This window comes from Lethenteron reissneri, unplaced genomic scaffold (assembly GCF_015708825.2).
Source record: "Lethenteron reissneri isolate LAM-NWPU_2019-01 unplaced genomic scaffold, ASM1570882v1 scaffold_1864, whole genome shotgun sequence".
NCBI classification, from domain to species: Eukaryota; Metazoa; Chordata; class Hyperoartia; order Petromyzontiformes; family Petromyzontidae; genus Lethenteron; species Lethenteron reissneri.
In genome coordinates this window covers 1,828,807-1,847,020 of record NW_026891624.1, presented here as the reverse complement: position 1 = coordinate 1,847,020, position 18,214 = coordinate 1,828,807, and the positions used below count along the sequence as shown (strand labels likewise).

The 18,214-nt window shown below is 52.5% G+C and overlaps 1 protein-coding gene across 3 annotated transcripts in view; it reads left to right on the top strand.

The window, feature by feature from the left end:
- LOC133339414 (DNA repair protein XRCC1-like) overlaps positions 1-7,963 on the top strand; it is a 55,121-nt gene extending 47,158 nt beyond the window's left edge. For all 3 annotated transcript variants that reach the window (XM_061547558.1, XM_061547559.1, XM_061547557.1), the window contains 4 exons: positions 797-942; positions 2,313-2,403; positions 3,435-3,513; positions 7,791-7,963. In XM_061547558.1, coding sequence (XP_061403542.1) covers positions 797-942; positions 2,313-2,403; positions 3,435-3,513; positions 7,791-7,898 — 424 coding nt within the window. In that variant the 3' untranslated portion in view covers positions 7,899-7,963. The remainder of the gene's footprint in view (positions 1-796; positions 943-2,312; positions 2,404-3,434; positions 3,514-7,790) is intronic.
- Positions 7,964-18,214: the final 10,251 nt, after the last annotated feature.

Below are 18,214 nucleotides of genomic sequence, written 5' to 3'. Positions count from 1 at the left end.
ATGACAACCCCAGGCTTGGAGCGTCTTTTTAAATCCTTTATATTAAGTTCGCTTGCTTGCTTGCTTAGGACCGTGCAAATCTTTCGGTAGTTTTTTAACCCACTTCCCGTGATCCAATCGAGCTGACATTTTGCACACAGACTCGTTGTGCGAGACAATTAATGTTTGTGAAATTTTTTTCTCCAAAATTTTACACTGTTTAGGGAAAACAAATGAAATATTTAATTACCAATTGCTTAATACTGGCAGACAATCATCTGACCCATAGGTGGCAGCCATCTCAAGCCAGAGGACGAGAGGACTCTAGCCGCCACGCATATAAAGGATTTATAGTGAAAAACTTTGTTTTTACGGGTTAATTTTTTTAAGCTGGGATGGAGGGGGGGAGAGCGCCTTGACAAAATAATTTGCATATCAAGAGGAATTTTGCATATTTATGTGAAATGCAGATATGCGATTAGTACTATTTGTGAAATGCGTAGGAGGTTTGGCGAGGGGTTTAAAGTCATTACCACTAACGCTATCCTTACCGCCAACTAAACCCCTAACACTGCCCTTACCACTACCCCTGACTAACGCTACTTAACTCCTCTGGCCACTAACCCCTACCACTAGGCTTACACTGCCAGTACTCTGAACACTACCCATACCTCTAGCCATACCACTATCACTATCATTACCACCTCCCCCAACACTACCCATACCTCTAGCCCTATCACCATCATTACCACCTCCCCTAACACTACCACTTCCACTACCCATACCACTACCCCTACCACTGTGCCTGTTACTGCAGCGCGCCCAGCCCGCCTGGTGCATTAGGAGACCCCTACGATGGGACCACAGAGGAAGAGGAGGCAGTGGAGGAAACGCAGGTGGGGGGCAGGGCAGGAGGAGGGGGGAAGGAGGAGGAGGCAGCCCCTGGCCCCCCTGAGCTGCCCGGTGAGTGTCAGCACTGACCACACACACTGACCACTCACACTGACCACTCACACTGACAACTCACTCACTCACACAGACCACTCACTGACCACACACACTGACCACACACTGAACACACACACTGACCACTCACACTGACCACTCACACTGACCACTCACACTGACCACTCACACTGACCACTCACACTGACCACTCACACTGACAACTCACACTGACAACTCACTCACTCACACAGACCACTCACTGACCACACACACTGACCACACACTGACCACACACTGACCACTCACTGACCCACACTGACCACACACGGACCACTCACACTGACAACTCACTCACACAGACCACTCACTGACCACTTACTCACACAGACCACTCACTGACCACACACTGACCACTCACTAACCCACACTGACCACTCACTGACCACACACTGACCACTCACTGACCACTCACACTGACAACTCACTCACACAGACCACTCACTGACCACTTACACAGACCACTCACTGACCACACACTGACCACTCACTGACCACACACTGACAACTCACTCACACAGACCACTCACTGACCACTCACACTGACAACTCACTCACACAGACCACTCACTGACCACTTACTCACACAGACCACTCACTGACCACACACTTACAACTCACTCACACAGACCACTCACTGACCACTCACACTGACAACTCACTCACACAGACCACTCACTGACCACTTACTCACACAGACCACTCACTGACCACACACTGACCACTCACTGACCACACACTTACAACTCACTCACACAGACCACTCACACTGACCACTGACCCACACGACCACTCACACTGACCACACACTGACCACACACTGACCACACACTGACCACACACTGACAACTCACTCACACTGACAACTCACAAACACTCTCACACTGACTACTCATTCACACTCGTTGACCAAGCGTTCACAGACCACTACTCACACTGACTGCTCGGTCACACTGACCACTCACGAACACTGACACGGATCACTCAATCACACTGACCACTCAAACACTCACTCACACAAGCCACTCGCTCACTTACTGACACTGACCACTCACTCGCACAGACACACTGCGATCACTCACTCAAGCACAACAGCGATCACTCGCCTACACAGACACAGTCATCACTCACACACCGCGATCACTCACTCAAGCACAACAGCGATCACTCACTCAAGCACAACAGCGATCACTCACCTACACAGACTCGGTCATCACTCGCACACCGCGATCACTCACTCAAGCACAACAGCGATCACTCACCTACACAGACACAGTCATCACACACACACCGCGATCACTCGCTCATCATATTCACCGTTGCTCTAGATCTGCTGTCGGGGAAGAGGATTCTTCTGCACGCGTCGCTCTCCGCTCAAGAGCGCCGCTCCCTGCAGCGACTCACCGTGGCCTGGAACGGGTACCGGGGGTCACGGGGTGACGCGAGGGGGTGACGTGGGGGGGTGACGTGGGGGGGTGACGTGGGGGGGTGACGTGGAGGGGTGACGTGAAGGGGGTGACGTGAAGGGGGTGACGCGATGGGGTGACGCGATGGGGGTGACGCGATGGGGTGACGCGGTGGGGTGACGCGGTGGGGGTGACGCGGAGGGGGTGACGCGGAGGGGGTGACGCGGAGGGGGTGACGCGGAGGGGTGACGCGGAGGGGGTGACGCGGGGGGGTGACGCGGAGGGGGTGACGCGGAGGGGGTGACGCGGAGGGGGTGACGCGGAGGGGGTGACGCGGAGGGGGTGACGCGGAGGGGGTGACGCGGGGGGGTGACGCGGAGGGGGTGACGCGGAGGGGGTGACACGGAGGGGGGCCACGGAGGGGGGGACGCGGAGGGGGGACGCGGAGGGGGTGACGCGGAGGGGGTGACGCGGAGGGGGTGACGCGGAGGGGGTGACGCGGAGGGGGTGACGCGGAGGGGGTGACGCGGAGGGGGTGACGCGGAGGGGGTGACGCGGAGGGGGTGACGCGGAGGGGGTGACGCGGAGGGGGTGACGCGGAGAGGGGGTGACGCGGAGGGGGTGACGCGGAGGGGGTGACGCGGAGGGGGTGACGCGGAGGGGGGGTGACGCGGAGGGGGTGACGAGGAGGGGGGTGACGCGGAGGGGGTGACGCGGAGGGGGTGACGCGGAGGGGGTGACGCGGAGGGGGTGACGCGGAGCTGGGGGTGACGCGGAGGGGGTGACGCGGAGGGGGTGCGCGGAGGGGGGTGACGCGGAGGGGGTGACGCGGAGGGGGGTGACGCGGAGGGGGTGACGCGGAGGGGGTGACGCGGAGGGGGTGACGCGGAGGGGGTGACGCGGAGGGGGTGACGCGGAGGGGGTGACGCGGAGGGGGTGACGCGGAGGGGGTGACGCGGAGGGGGTGACGCGGAGGGGGTGACGCGTGAAAAGAATGGGTGACGTAATGGGATGTGACGGGCTGCTGTGTGCGCCGTGTGTCAGGAGCGTCGTTGCTGACGGTGCAAGTGAAGAAGTCGACTTCGTCATCGCCAATCACGGCTGGGATGAGAGCTTCGACGAGGTGAGTGTGTGAAAGGGTGTGACGAGGTGAGGGTGTGAAAGGGTGTGACGGGGTGAGGGTGTGAGAGGGTGAGGGTGTGACGGGGTGAGGGTGTGAAAGGGTGTGACGAGGTGAGGGTGTGAGAGGGTGAGGGTGTGACGGGGTGAGGGTGTGAAAGGGTGTGACGGGGTGAGGGTGTGAAAGGGTGTGACGGGGTGAGGGTGTGAGAGGGTGAGGGTGTGACGGGGTGAGGGTGTGAAAGGGTGTGACGGGGTGAGGGTGTGAAAGGGTGTGACGAGGTGAGGGTGTGAAAGGGTGTGACGGGGTGAGGGTGTGAGAGGGTGAGGGTGTGAGAGGGTGAGGGTGTGACGGGGTGAGGGTGTGAAAGGGTGTGACGGGGTGAGGGTGTGAAAGGGTGTGACGGGGTGAGGGTGTGAAAGGGTGTGACGAGGTGAGGGTGTGACGTGACGGGGTGAGGGTGTGAGAGGGTGAGAGTGTAAGGGGTGAAGGTGTGACAGGGTGAGGGTGTTAAGTATGTGGTGAGTTTAACACGAGTGGTGAGTGTGATGTGAGTGTGAGGTGAGTGTGGTGTGATGTGAGTGTGATGTGAGTGTCATGTGAGTGGTGATGTGAGTGGTGATGTGAGTGTGATGTGAGTGTGAGGTGAGTGTTGGTGTGAGGTGAATGTGAGTGGTGATGTGAGTGGTGATGTGAGTGGTGATGTGAGTGGTGATGTGAGTGGTGATGTGAGTGGTGATGTGAGTGGTGATGTGAGTGGTGATGTGAGTGGTGATGTGAGTGGTGATGTGAGTGGTGATGTGAGTGGTGATGTGAGTGGTGATGTGAGTGGTGATGTGAGTGGTGATGTGAGTGGTGATGTGAGTGGTGATGTGAGTGTGATGTGAGTGTGATGTGAGTGTGATGTGAGTGTGATGTGAGTGTGATGTGAGTGTGATGTGAGTGTGATGTGAGTGTGATGTGAGTGTGATGTGAGCTGTGGGTGGTGATTAGTGAGTGTGAGGTGAGTGTGATGTGAGTGGTGAGTGTTACGAGGTGGTGTAATTGGTGTGACGTAGTGGTGGTGGTGAGTGGGTGTGACGAGGTGTGGTGAGTGGTGTGACGAGGTGGGTGTGGTGAGCGGTGTGACGAGGTGGTGGTGGTGAGTGGTGTGACGAGGTGGTGGTGAGCGGTGTGACGAGGTGGTGGTGAGCGGTGTGACGTGGTGGTGGTGAGTGGTGTGACGAGGTGGTGGTGGTGAGTGGTGTGACGAGGTGGTGGTGGTGAGCGGTGTGACGAGGTGGTGGTGGTGAGCGGTGTGACGAGGTGGTGTGGTGAGCGGTGTGACGAGGTGGTGGTGAGCGGTGTGACGAGGTGGTGGTGGGGGAGTGGTGTGACGAGGTGGTGGTGAGCGGTGTGACGTGGTGGTGGTGAGTGGTGTGACGAGGTGGTGGTGGTGAGGCGGTGTGACGTGGTGGTGGTGGTGAGCGTGTGACGAGGTGGTGGTGGTGAGCGTGTGACGTGGGGTGGTGAGCGGTGTGACGAGGTGGTGGTGAGCGGTGTGACGTGGTGGTGGTGAGCGGTGTGACGAGGTGGTGGTGGTGAGCGGTGTGACGTGGTGGTGGTGAGCGGTGTGACGAGGTGGTGGTGGTGAGCGGTGTGAAGAGGTGGTGGTGGTGAGTGGTGTGACGAGGTGGTGGTGAGCGGTGTGTGACGAGGTGGTGGTGGTGTGTGACAAGGTGGTGGTGAGCGGTGTGACGAGGTGGTGGTGAGCGGTGTGACGAGGTGGTGGTGGTGAGTGGTGTGACGTGGTGGTGGTGAGCGGTGTGACGAGGTGGTGGTGAGCGGTGTGACGAGGTGGTGGTGGTGAGCGGTTGTGACGGGTGGTGGTGAGCGGTGTGACGAGGTGGTGGTGGTGAGCGTGTGACAAGGTGGTGGTGGTGAGCGGTGTGACAAGGTGGTGGTGAGCGGTGTGACGAGGTGGTGGTGAGCGGTGTGACGAGGTGGTGGTGAGCGGGTGTGACGAGGTGGTGGTGAGCGTGTGACGAGGTGGTGGTGAGTGGTTGACGAGGTGTGGTGAGTGGTGTGACGAGGTGGTGGTGAGCGGTGTGACGAGGTGGTGGTGAGCGGTGTGACGTGGTGGTGGTGGTGAGTGGTGTGACGAGGTGGTGGTGAGCGGTGTGACGAGGTGGTGGTTGTGAGTGGTGTGACGAGGTGGTGGTTGTGAGTGATGTGACGAGGTGGTGGTGGTGAGTGGTGTGACGAGGTGGTGGTGGTGAGTGGTGTGACGAGGTGGTGGTGAGTGGTGTGACGAGGTGGTGGTGAGTGGTGTGACGTGGTGGTTGGTGAGCGGTGGTGACGAGGTGGGTGGTGAGTGGTGTGACGTGGGGGTGGGTGAGTGGTGTGACGAGGTGGTGGTGAGTGGTGTGACGTGGTGGTGAGGCGGTGGTGACGTGGTGGTGGTGAGTGGGTGTGACGAGGTGGTGGTGAGTGGTGTGACGAGGTGGTGGTGAGTGGTGTGACGTGGTGGTGGTGATGGTGTGACGAGGTGGTGGTGAGTGGTGTGACGAGGTGGTGGTGAGCGGTGTGACGAGGTGGTGGTGAGTGGTGTGACGAGGTGGTGGTGAGTGGTGTGACGAGGTGGTGGTGAGCGGTGTGACGAGGTGGTGGTGAGTGGTGTGACGTGGTGGTGGTGGTGAGCGGTGGTGACGAGGTGGTGGTTGTGAGCGGTGTGACGAGGTGGTGGTGGTGAGCGGTGTGACGAGGTGGTGGTGAGTGGTGTGACGAGGTGGTGGTGAGTGGTGTGACGTGGTGGTGAGCGGTGTGACGTGGTGGTGAGCGGTGTGACGTGGTGGTGGTGAGCGGTGTGACGAGGTGGTGGCGAGCGGTGTGACGAGGTGGTGGCGAGTGGTGTGACGTGGTGGTGGTGAGTGGTGTGACGAGGTGGTGGTGAGTGGTGTGACGTGGTGGTGAGCGGTGTGACGTGGTGGTGGTGAGTGGTGTGACGTGGTGGTGAGCGGTGTGACGTGGTGGTGGTGGTGGTGAGCGGTGGTGACGAGGTGGTGGTGAGGCGGTGTGACGAGGTGATGGTGAGCGGTGTGACGTGGTGGTGGTGAGTGGTGTGACGTGGTGTGGGTGAGTGGTGTGACGAGGTGGTGGTGAGCGGTGTGACGAGGTGGTGGTGAGCGGTGTGACGAGGTGGTGGTGAGCGGTGTGACGAGGTTGGTGGTGAGTGGTGTGACGAGGTGTGTGGTGAGCGGTGTGACGAGGTGGTGGTGGTGAGCGGTGTGACGAGGTTGGTGGTGGTGAGCGGTGTGACGAGGTGGTGGTGGTGAGCGGTGTGACGAGGTGGTGGTGGTGAGCGGTGTGACGAGGTGGTGGTGGTGAGCGGTGTGACGAGGTGGGGGTGGTGAGCGGTGTGACGAGGTGGTGGTGGTGAGCGGTGTGACCGAGGTGGTGGTGGTGAGCGGTGTGACGAGGTGGTGGTGGTGAGCGGTGTGACGAGGTGGTGGTGAGTGGTGTGACGAGGTGGGGGTGGTGAGAGGGTGTGACGAGGTGGTGGTGGTGAGCGGTGTGACGAGGTGGTGTGGTGAGCGTGTGACGAGGGGTGGTGGTGAGCGGTGTGACGAGGTGGTGGTGGTGAGCGGTGTGACGAGGTGGTGGTGGTGAGCGGTGTGACGAGGTGGTGGTGAGCGGTGTGACGAGGTGGTGGTGGTGAGCGGTGTGACGAGGTGGTGGTGGTGAGCGTGTGTGACGAGGTGGTGGTGGTGAGCGGTGTGACGAGGTGGTGGTGGTGAGCGGTGTGACGAGGTGGTGGTGAGCGGTGTGACGAGGTGGTGGTGGTGAGCGGTGTGACGAGGTGGTGGTGGTGAGCGGTGTGACGAGGTGGTGGTGGTGAGCGGTGTGACGAGGTGGTGGTGGTGAGCGGTGTGTGTGACGAGGTGGTGGTGGTGAGCGGGTGTGACGAGGTGGTGGTGGTGAGCGGTGTGACGAGGGTGGTGGTGAGCGGTGTGACGAGGTGGTGGTGGTGAGCGGTGTGACGAGGTGGTGGTGGTGAGCGGTGTGACGAGGTGGTGGTGGTGAGCGGTGTGACGAGGTGGTGGTGGTGAGCGGTGTGACGTGGTGGTGGTGGTGAGCGGTGTGACGTGGTGATGGTGGTGAGCGGTGTGACGTGGTGGTGGTGGTGAGCGGTGTGACGAGGTGGTGGTGAGCGGTGTGACGAGGTGGTGGTGAGCGGTGTTACGTGGTGGTGAGTGGTGGTGAAGAGCGTGACAAGGCGGTGTCCCCTGCCCGCCCCCCAGGTGCTGGTGTGGAGCCCCGCGGTGCTGTTTGTCCGCCCGCGCTGGCTGCTCGAAAGCCTCCGGCGCGGGTCCCTGGCCCCGCCGCAGCCGTTCGCCATCGCGCCCTAGCGGGGCGGGGGGGGCGGGGGGCCTGAGCCCCAGACAGAAATATCAACAGAGACACAGACTCTAACGGTGGCACCCACATCCCGTGGACCCCGAGACCCACCGTGGACCCCGAGTGGACCACAAGTTCCTCCTTGAACCACAAGTTCCCCCTGTGAACCCCGAGACCCACCGTGGACCCCGGGTGGACGATGTGTTCCCCGTGGCACCACGAGTCTCCTGTAGACCCCGTCTCTGGACGCAACCTTCCAGGACCGTGCTCACCTCCCCTCGCCTTCCTCCCTCAAGCTTTCACCAAACCGGCATTCGCCGCCTTCACCAAGCTGTGCCGACCGGCACGGTGACGTATGGTCCGATAACACCCCCCTTTCACCACCACCACCACAGTCCAAATTGTGTTGTTGGGGTGGGTGTGGGCCCTCATCCAGCGGTGGAGTGACATTGGGGAGAGGGGGGTTTGTGTGCGTTGTTACATTGGAGCCTCTTTGCACCGCACAGGTAATAGCAGCAGCCGCTACCATTGTAGGTGCCCGCAACCGAGATTTTGTTTTGCTGGTTCAGTCGCATAAATATAAATGTGTCGTTAAACCCACCGCCACCACCACCCCGATACCACAGCCCGATCAGTTTGTCACGTAAACACAAAGTGCCAATTATTTACTTAGTTCAGCACTAACCAGTTTCATCTTCTTGGTTCTTTCGGTAAAGTCACGTAGAATGGAAATAATAAAATAATACAAATAAAACATAATAAAATAATTCTCACGACGTTTCGGCCACAACGCAATTTATTTTATTTTATACCTACGTGACTTTACCGAAAGAACCAAGAAGATTAATCCCTGCAGTCACGAAAGCTTTAAATCGAAAACTAACCAGTTTGTGTGTGTTGGAGAGTAAACCCACTGCAACATTTACAATTCGATTTCGATTTAAAGCTTTCGTGACTGCAGGGATTCATCTTCTTGGTTATTTCGGTAAAGTCACGTAGAAGGGAAGTAATAAAATAATAAAAATAAACATAATAAAATAAAAATATAAAAATAAAACATAATAAAATATTTTTATTTTATTATGTTTTATTTTTATTATAAAATATTTTTATTTTATTATGTTTTATTTTTAAATCCTTTATATTAAGTTCGCTTGCTTGCGTGCTTGCTTGCTTGCTTACGACCGTGCAAATCTTTCAGTCGTTTTTTAACCCACTTCCCGTGATCCAATCGAGCGGACATTTTGCACACAGACTCGTTGTGCGAGACAATTAATGTTCGTGAAAATTTTTTCCAAAATGTTACACTGTTTAGGAAAAACAAATTAAATATTTAATTACCAATTGCTTAATACTGCAGACAATCATCTGACCCATAGGTGGCAGCCATCTCAAGCCAGAGGACGAGAGGACTCTAACCGCCACGCATATAAAGGATTTATAGTGAAAAACTTTGTTTTTACGGGTTATACTTATTATTATTTTATTACTTCCCTTCTACGTCACTTTACCGAAAGAACCAAGAAGATTTACAATTCGAGTTAACGAGACATTTTGCTGGTAATTACAACTGACCTGATCAGGTGACGGCCAGAATTGTTGATAAATCCTCCTCCTGGTTTGGTCTTAAATAGAGGCGGGATAAATGTGATGTCAGCCTGATGAGGCTGGTTGTAATGACATCACGGTACACGAATTGCAAACGCTGTGGGTTTACTCTCCAACACACAACCAGTTAACAATAGCGGTTGTTTGGGTTAGATCGCGTTAATATATAAAAGTGTCGTTAAAACCTGCCACCACACGACACAGCCAACTAGTAAGGGTTGTCACGTAAACAGAAGGTGCCAATTCGTCACTAGTGCAGCACTCACCGGTGTGTTGGAGAGCCAAGCCACAACATTTACAATCTGAGTACGACGTTTCGCCAGTAATTACAACCAGCTTCATCAGGTAATCGTCACTGGTGTTAGACACATTTACGCCTCTGTATAATTCTAGCTTTGAAGCTTTCGTGACTGCAAGGATTCATACCCTTAGGTGTTTTCGGTAAAGTCACGTAGGTTAAACATAAAAATTAATAAAAGTAAAATAAAATAAAAATCACGACGTTTCGGAGGCAACACAAGTCTCCGTCATCAGGTGGGACCGTCACAGCCAGATTTGCTGCATCACTTGATGCACGTGGCTTATCACGTTGATACAGCTATCGTGGCTGTGACGGTCCCACCTGATGACGGAGACTTGTGTTGCCTCCGAAACGTCGTGATTTTTATTTTATTTTTATTAATTTTAATGTTTTACCTACGTGACTTTACCGAAAAAACCTAAGAGTATGCTTCTGTATAAGGAACGAAACAGACTTCTCCACACTTTTATATATTTACGCGATCTTACTCAAATAACCTCTTATGGATGATATTGATCGTGAAAGTCTACGTCTTAAACACAAGCAGTTAGTGCTGAACTGGTCACGAATTGGCCACGAGATTAAACCCAAAAAAACCTCTCGATAATATTGTTCACGAAAGCCCTGCTACTACTACTACTACGCGTTAAACTATAGGTTCCAGTCACCCTCACAGCGAGCCACTTCAACTGGCACGTGGCTGATCAAGTTGACGTGGAGCAGCAGCTGTAAATGTCACATTGAGGGTGGTCGAGAAGCCAGATGCATGGCCTGTCCCCCGATTCTCCGCGTACCTTTTAGGAACCGCTCAGCGCCAGAAGAATTGCATCAGGAGTTGAGCGGGGAGCTGGTGCATCATCATCATCATCGCCGCTGCTGTGATGATGATGATGCCTTCTTTTGCTTTTGTGAAATCGGGGCCTTCTAAGTTGACGTCACACCACTCACCACACGGTTCTGTTTCCCGGGGTGGTGACTCGTCATCGCCACACCCAGAGAGTGTTTACATTTTTCCCTGTGTCTGTGTGTAGTTGTGTAGTGGTTAGCGCACTGCACTACGAACCCACCGTCCAGAATTCGGTTCCCGCTCATGCCCAACACCAGTGACGAATATCTGAACGTGTCCTGGGCCTCCCCTAGGTCGCCTCAAATGAGTACCTGGTGCGGTGTGTAAACATCGCCACTGGGGAGACGGAGGCGGTCGGGCGTGGTGCTGGCCACCTACCCCCTCGCGTGCCGTTCCGGCCTTCATAGGTGCTCGCTAACAGCACTTGCCCCAACAGCCTGTTAAGGCTACACGGGGGGATGTTTTCCTTGGTTTTGTGTGTCCATCCCAAACATGTGGCGTAAGCTTCTCTCCCGTCACGTTCTTTTTCGACGGACGCGGTTGGAGAGGAGTTTGAGGCCCAACGAGATCGGAGGCAGGGGTCTCGCACTTGCGTCACGCCGCGTGTTCATGGGGCCACTCAAGGCACTGGTATTTTGCCACAATGTAGCTTATTGCTCACCCCAGATGGGCCGCCTGCCTCACAAAGGGGTTATAATGCAGGAGGTTGCTGGGTTCGATCCTGAAACCCTGACGCCTGTATACAGTAGACTCGATAACACTGGTTAGCACACTTTTTCTGGCATAAGGTATTCCAACGGTTTTAAGGTAATTTTGGGGTGCTGTTTCCATATCTGGCATCAGTTTTTGTCTATCACATCAGGTTTTCAGATATCAAATATTGCATTTTCAATAAAAACTGCTAAATATTTTTTTTTTATAAATGTGGATATCTACATAAAATGATATTATAAACACACTACCCTAAAAACACAGCACCATATTTTAACACTAAAGCAGTCACTGACTCGCAACAACTTGCAATCATAAGTGACAGAGTTAATTTCGGGTAAAATCAATGAAAATGGGGTATGCCGATAGCATAAAAAATTTACCCATAAAAACAAAGTTTTTCACTATAAATCCTTTATATGCGTGCCAGCCCACATTGGTCTTTGAAACGGGCGGCTAGAGTCCTCTCGTCCTCTGGCTTGAGATGGCTGCCACCTATGGGTCAGATGATTGCCTGCCACCATTAAGCAATTGGTAATTAAATATTTTTTATTTCCTAAAATGTTGAAAATTTTGGGGGAAAAATTTTTCACGAACATTAATTGTCACGCACAACGAGTCTGTGTGCAAAATGTCAGCTCGATTGGATCACGGGAAGTGGGTTAAAAAACGACCGAAAGATTTGCACGGTCCTAAGCAAGCAAGCAAGTGAACTTAATATAAAGGATTTATAAAATGAGATGTGATGGAGCAAATCTGAGATCAGATTTGGAATCGGCACCCTGAAATTAGTCTAGAACAGCTGCAAAAGTCCAGACCAGAAAAACAAGTTTTTTTGTTGACCAGTGTTTTCCGTGTGCGGTTTTTATCCAATTTGTGGATTAAGCACGCGCCTGAGATTTTGACACACGTTAATAACTCGTGGATTGTTTTTCCTTAAGCCCAATGTAATAATATAAAAACAAACTGTTGTACATTGTGAATCTTGGAAATGTTTATTGCAAGTGACGTGCTGAAACCGAACAAACATGTTATTGCCTCTACAGTATAACACAGTAATTGCATATCTTTAAAACAGTGGGGCGGAGTTTGATTGATTTTGATGAGTGTGGCTCTTCTGTCCACTATAGCGGGCCGAGTCTTCTGCGCGTGAGCAGGAAAGTGTTACTACTTGGCACGCGCATTGATCGGTCGATTGTGAGCAATCGTTCTAAATCCAAAGAGTAACAATCGAAATCTTCAGTTGTGCTTCATTTCAAATAAGATATTTTTCAAATAATTGACTGCAGTCCTCCCCGTCATTACCGCAGATAATCGACAGTCCACTGCAGTTTTGGGAGGTTGCATGTCTCGATCCACGTGATGGCGTGGATTTTTAAAATCCTTTATATTAAGTTCACTTGCTTGCTTGCTTGCGCGCTTACGACCGTGCAAATCTTTCGGTCGTTTTTTAACCCACTTCCCGTGATCCAATCGAGCTGACATTTTGCACACAGACTCGTTGTGCGTGACAATTTATTTTCGTGAAAAATTATTTCCATAACTTTACACTTTTTAAGGAAATTTTTTATTATATTTAATTACCAATTGCTTAATGGTGGCAGGCAATCATCTGACCCATAGGTGGCAGCCATCTCAAGCCAGAGGACGAGAGGACTCTAGCCGCCACGCATATAAAGGATTTATAGTGAAAAACTTTGTTTTTACGGGCTAATTTTTCTCTGGGTTCTCCAGTGTTTTCTCTCCACGTTTCGAATAGACATGCGTTTTTTAGACTGTTTTGGCTGTTGCTATACATCTCCACACGATGATAAGGTGCCACCACTTCATCGAACTATCATCTGTGATGGCCAGGTTGCTTCTGAACATATTCCTGCGGAGGGAGCTGGTAGGAACGTCGGGTTGCTCGGTCAATGGCCTGCAGGGTCAACGGCGGCGTGGTGTATTCCGCAAATATGCCCGACTGAGGGCGGGCACAAGCCGGCGTGAGTAGGTTAAATGTTGAGTTTTATAAGGGCACCACGGGGTGACCAGCCCCTCCCCACCCAGCCCCACCTCTCCCAGCCCCTCCCTCCCCACCCAGCCCCTCCCTGCACGACGGACGGACACAATAATCCCCTGTGGGCTGGTGTAACCAGTGGGTTCCTACCAGTAAAATAGCTATACAGCAGCTCAGTGGGGCTTTGCCTGGTAAAATAAAATACAAGTACAGGCATTCATCGACTTACGAACGCCCTGTTATGAACACCTGTACATACGAACCAGCTTCCATAAAAAAACATTTTTGCAAAAAACATCCATTTAAAACGCAAACTCGCACTTGAAAACTGAACCGCGGAACTATTTTGTTCAGAGGAGCGATCCTCGGCGAGATGTTAATGAGTTTAACGATGCTTCCCTTTTTGTTGATCCATAACACGTTTCATAACACTGGCCATGTGGGCATTCGAATGCAGTGCATTGTTTTGTTCCGACTTACGAACCGTTCGACTTACGAACGGGTCTCAGGAACGAATTCGGTTTGTAAGCCAAGGACTGCCCCGTACTGCATTGTATTGAGTGAGTGACTATACGACCATTCCTAGGCCTGCCTGATCCCTATTTGCCTCGTGACTAGAACTAGTACTATCCCATCCATAATCACATCGTGATTAGTACTATCCACTCCATAATCACCTCGTGATTAGTACTAGTACTATCCAATCCATAATCGCCTCGTGACTATTACTAGTACTATCCAATCCATTGTCACTTAGTGACTTTCTAGATTTCAAGCTTTCGTGACTGCAAGGATTCATACTCTTAGGTTTTTTTTGGGTAAAGTCACGTAGGTAAAAAATAAAATTAAAAATTAATAATGGAAATAAAATAATAAATCACGACGTTTCGGAGGCAACACAAGTCTCTCATCAGGTGGGACCGTCACAGCTAAAATGACTGCATCTTGATGCAGTAATGCCTCCGAAACGTCGTAATTTATTATTTTATTTCCATTAACTTTTAATTGTATTTTTTACCTACGTGACTTTACCGAAAAAACCTAAGAGTACCTAGTGACTATAACTATACCTACCCCATCCATATTAACTAGTGATTAGTACTTTGTCGGGGCACTGCTGAGCCCCCAGAATGCCTTAGCCCTGGGCTCAAATTGGGAGTGCTGCTGAGACCGGATTTTCTTGGTCTCCTCATCTCGGTCACCGTTGAATGTATACACACGGATCGTATTAAAATGCGTTGTGGCTCTGCGACTCTGCGTGTTTGGGTTGTGCCGCTGCCTCGTGGTGTTTCCGCGGCGATGTCCCACTTTCGCTGCGCCTGCTGTCGAAGCTTTGTCGGGTCTCTGGGCTGCTGCTGCTGCTGTTGTTGTTGTGAGCTGTGCGGACACGGACAGAGCAGTTGGAGAGTGGAGAGGGAAAGACAGTAGACAGACAACAGAGACACAGACGGACAGCAGACACGGTCATAGACACGAACAGAGACACGGATGCGGGCACTGACACGGATAGAGTAGACACACGGACAAGGACAAACAGAGAAAGGCAATGAACAGGACAGAGCAAACGGAGAGACAGAGAGACGTGTCCCCGTTGATGTGCCTAGCACCGCTAAGTGAAGGAGAGATTTCTGTGATCCACCCTATCGACCATGAACTCTATCTGTGTGTTGCTTGAGTAGCGAAAATGAGTGGTGAATTCTGACATTTAGCCCCGGGAAGTTTTCTCAACGTCTCTACGCAAGGAAAGAAAGGGGCGGTGGGTTGGCTGTGGGATTGGAACACCGGGCAGGGAAAATGAATGCATCGACTCGTGTAGGCTGATGGGTGCATCACTACCCAACACCTTACACTCCACCTACATGAAGTTAATGAGCAGAGGGACATCACTACGCTTTTGTGGTCCTGTGTACAGCCAGTGGTGCTTGCTTTATCTTTGTGTACAGAATCAAACCCTGGCTTATAATCAGCCTCATTTAGCCAGACGGGGTTGGCCGTTTTTAAAAGAGTCGATTACGGCATTTTTAAATGGCAAAAAAATTAACCCGTAAAAACAAAGTTTTTCACTATAAATCCTTTATATGCGTGGCGGCTAGAGTCCTCTCGTCCTTTGGCTTGAGATGGCTGCCACCATTAAGCAATTGGTAATTAAATATAATTTATTTTTTCCTAAAAAGTGTAAAATTTAGGGAAATTTTTTTCACGAAAATAACTTGTCACGCACAACGAGTCTGTGTGCAAAATGTCAGCTCGATTGGATCACGGGAAGTGGGTTAAAAAACGGCCGAAAGATTTGCACGGTCCTAAGCAAGCAAGTGAACTTAATATAAAGGATTTAAAAAAGGATAAATGTCGGGAGTAATTTACTTAAACTAAAAACTTTTATTTTTATTTTACCAGTCAAGGCCCACTGAGCTACGTAGCTCTTTCAGAAGCGACCTGACCACAAACGATGGCTCAACGAAGTTGCTTATTGCATGGAAAGTTGTTAGCAGCAGCAGCAGCAGCTGCCAAATACTCTAAACGCCCACTGATTCTAAATGTGGAGGGAATAAGTAATATTAAAAAAAACACTTTTTTTAAAACACGCTTTAATGAAATGGACCCGACGTGGTGGTGGTGGTGGTGAGCGGTGTGACGTGGTGGTGGTGGTGAGCGGTGTGACGTGGTGGTGGTGAGTGGTGTGACGAGGTGATGGTGAGTGGTGTGACGTGGTGGTGGTGAGTGGTGTGACGAGGTGGTGGTGAGTGGTGTGACGAGGTGATGGTGAGTGGTGTGACGTGGTGGTGGTGAGTGGTGTGACGAGGTGGTGGTGAGCGGTGTGACGAGGTGGTGGTGAGCGGTGTGACGAGATGGTGGTGAGTGGTGTGACGAGGTGGTGGTGAGTGGTGTGACGAGGTGGTGGTGAGAGGTGTGACGAGGTGGTGGTGAGTGGTGTGACGAGGTGGTGGTGAGTGGTGTGACGAGGTGGTGGTGAGTGGTGTGACGAGGTGGTGGTGAGTGGTGTGACGAGGTGGTGGTGAGTGGTGTGACGAGGTGGTGGTGAGTGGTGTGACGAGGTGGTGGTGAGCGGTGTGACGAGGTGGTGGTGAGTGGTGTGACGAGGTGGTGGTGAGTGGTGTGACGAGGTGGTGGTGAGTGGTGTGACGAGGTGGTGGTGAGCGGTGTGACGAGGTGGTGGTGGTGAGCGGTGTGACGAGGTGGTGGTGAGTGGTGTGACGAGGTGGTGGTGGTGAGCGGTGTGACGAGGTGGTGGTGAGTGGTGTGACGAGGTGGTGGTGGTGAGCGGTGTGACGAGGTGGTGGTGAGCGGTGTGACGAGGTGGTGGTGAGCGGTGTGACGAGGTGGTGGTGGTGAGCGGTGTGACGAGGTGGTGGTGAGTGGTGTGACGAGGTGGTGGTGGTGAGCGGTGTGACGAGGTGGTGGTGAGCGGTGTGACGAGGTGGTGGTGAGCGGTGTGACGAGGTGGTGGTGGTGGTGAGCGGTGTGACGTGGTGGTGGTGGTGAGCGGTGTGACGAGGTGGTGGTGAGTGGTGTGACGTGGTGGTGAGTGTTGGTGACGACGTGGTGAAGAGTGTGACAAGGCGGTGTCCCCTGCCCGCCCCCCAGGTGCTGGTGTGGAGCCCCGCGGTGCTGTTTGTCCGCCCGCGCTGGCTGCTCGAAAGCCTCCGGCGCGGGTCCCTGGCCCCGCCGCAGCCGTTCGCCATCGCGCCCTAGCGGGGCGGGGGGGGCGGGGGGCCTGAGCCCCAGACAGAAATATCAACAGAGACACAGACTCTAACGGTGGCACCCACATCCCCGTGGACCCCGAGACCCACCGTGGACCCCGAGTGGACCACAAGTTCCTCCTTGAACCACAAGTTCCCCCTGTGAACCCCGAGACCCACCGTGGACCCCGGGTGGACGATGTGTTCCCCGTGGCACCACGAGTCTCCTGTAGACCCCGTCTCTGGACGCAACCTTCCAGGACCGTGCTCACCTCCCCTCGCCTTCCTCCCTCAAGCTTTCACCAAACCGGCATTCGCCGCCTTCACCAAGCTGTGCCGACCGGCACGGTGACGTATGGTCCGATAACACCCCCCTTTCACCACCACCACCACAGTCCAAATTGTGTTGTTGGGGTGGGTGTGGGCCCTCATCCAGCAGTGGAGTGACATTGGGGGGAGGGGGGTTTGTGTGCGTTGTTACATTGGAGCCTCTTTGCACCGCACAGGTAATAGCAGCAGCCGCTACCATTGTAGGTGCCCGCAACCGAGATTTAGTTTTGCTGGTTCAGTCGCATAAATATAAATGTGTCGTTAAACCCACCGCCACCACCACCCCGATACCACAGCCCGATCAGTTTGTCACGTAAACACAAAGTGCCAATTATTTAGTTAGTTCAGCACTAACCAGTTTCATCTTCTTGGTTCTTTCGGTAAAGTCACGTAGAATGGAAATAATAAAATAATACAAATAAAACATAATAAAATAATTCTCACGACGTTTCGGCCACAACGCAATTTATTTTATTTTATACCTACGTGACTTTACCGAAAGAACCAAGAAGATTAATCCCTGCAGTCACGAAAGCTTTAAATCGAAAACTAACCAGTTTGTGTGTGTTGGAGAGTAAACCCACTGCAACATTTACAATTCGATTTCGATTTAAAGCTTTCGTGACTGCAGGGATTCATCTTCTTGGTTATTTCGGTAAAGTCACGTAGAAGGGAAGTAATAAAATAATAAAAATAAACATAATAAAATAAAAATATAAAAATAAAACATAATAAAATATTTTTATTTTATTATGTTTTATTTTTATTATAAAATATTTTTATTTTATTATGTTTTATTTTTAAATCCTTTATATTAAGTTCGCTTG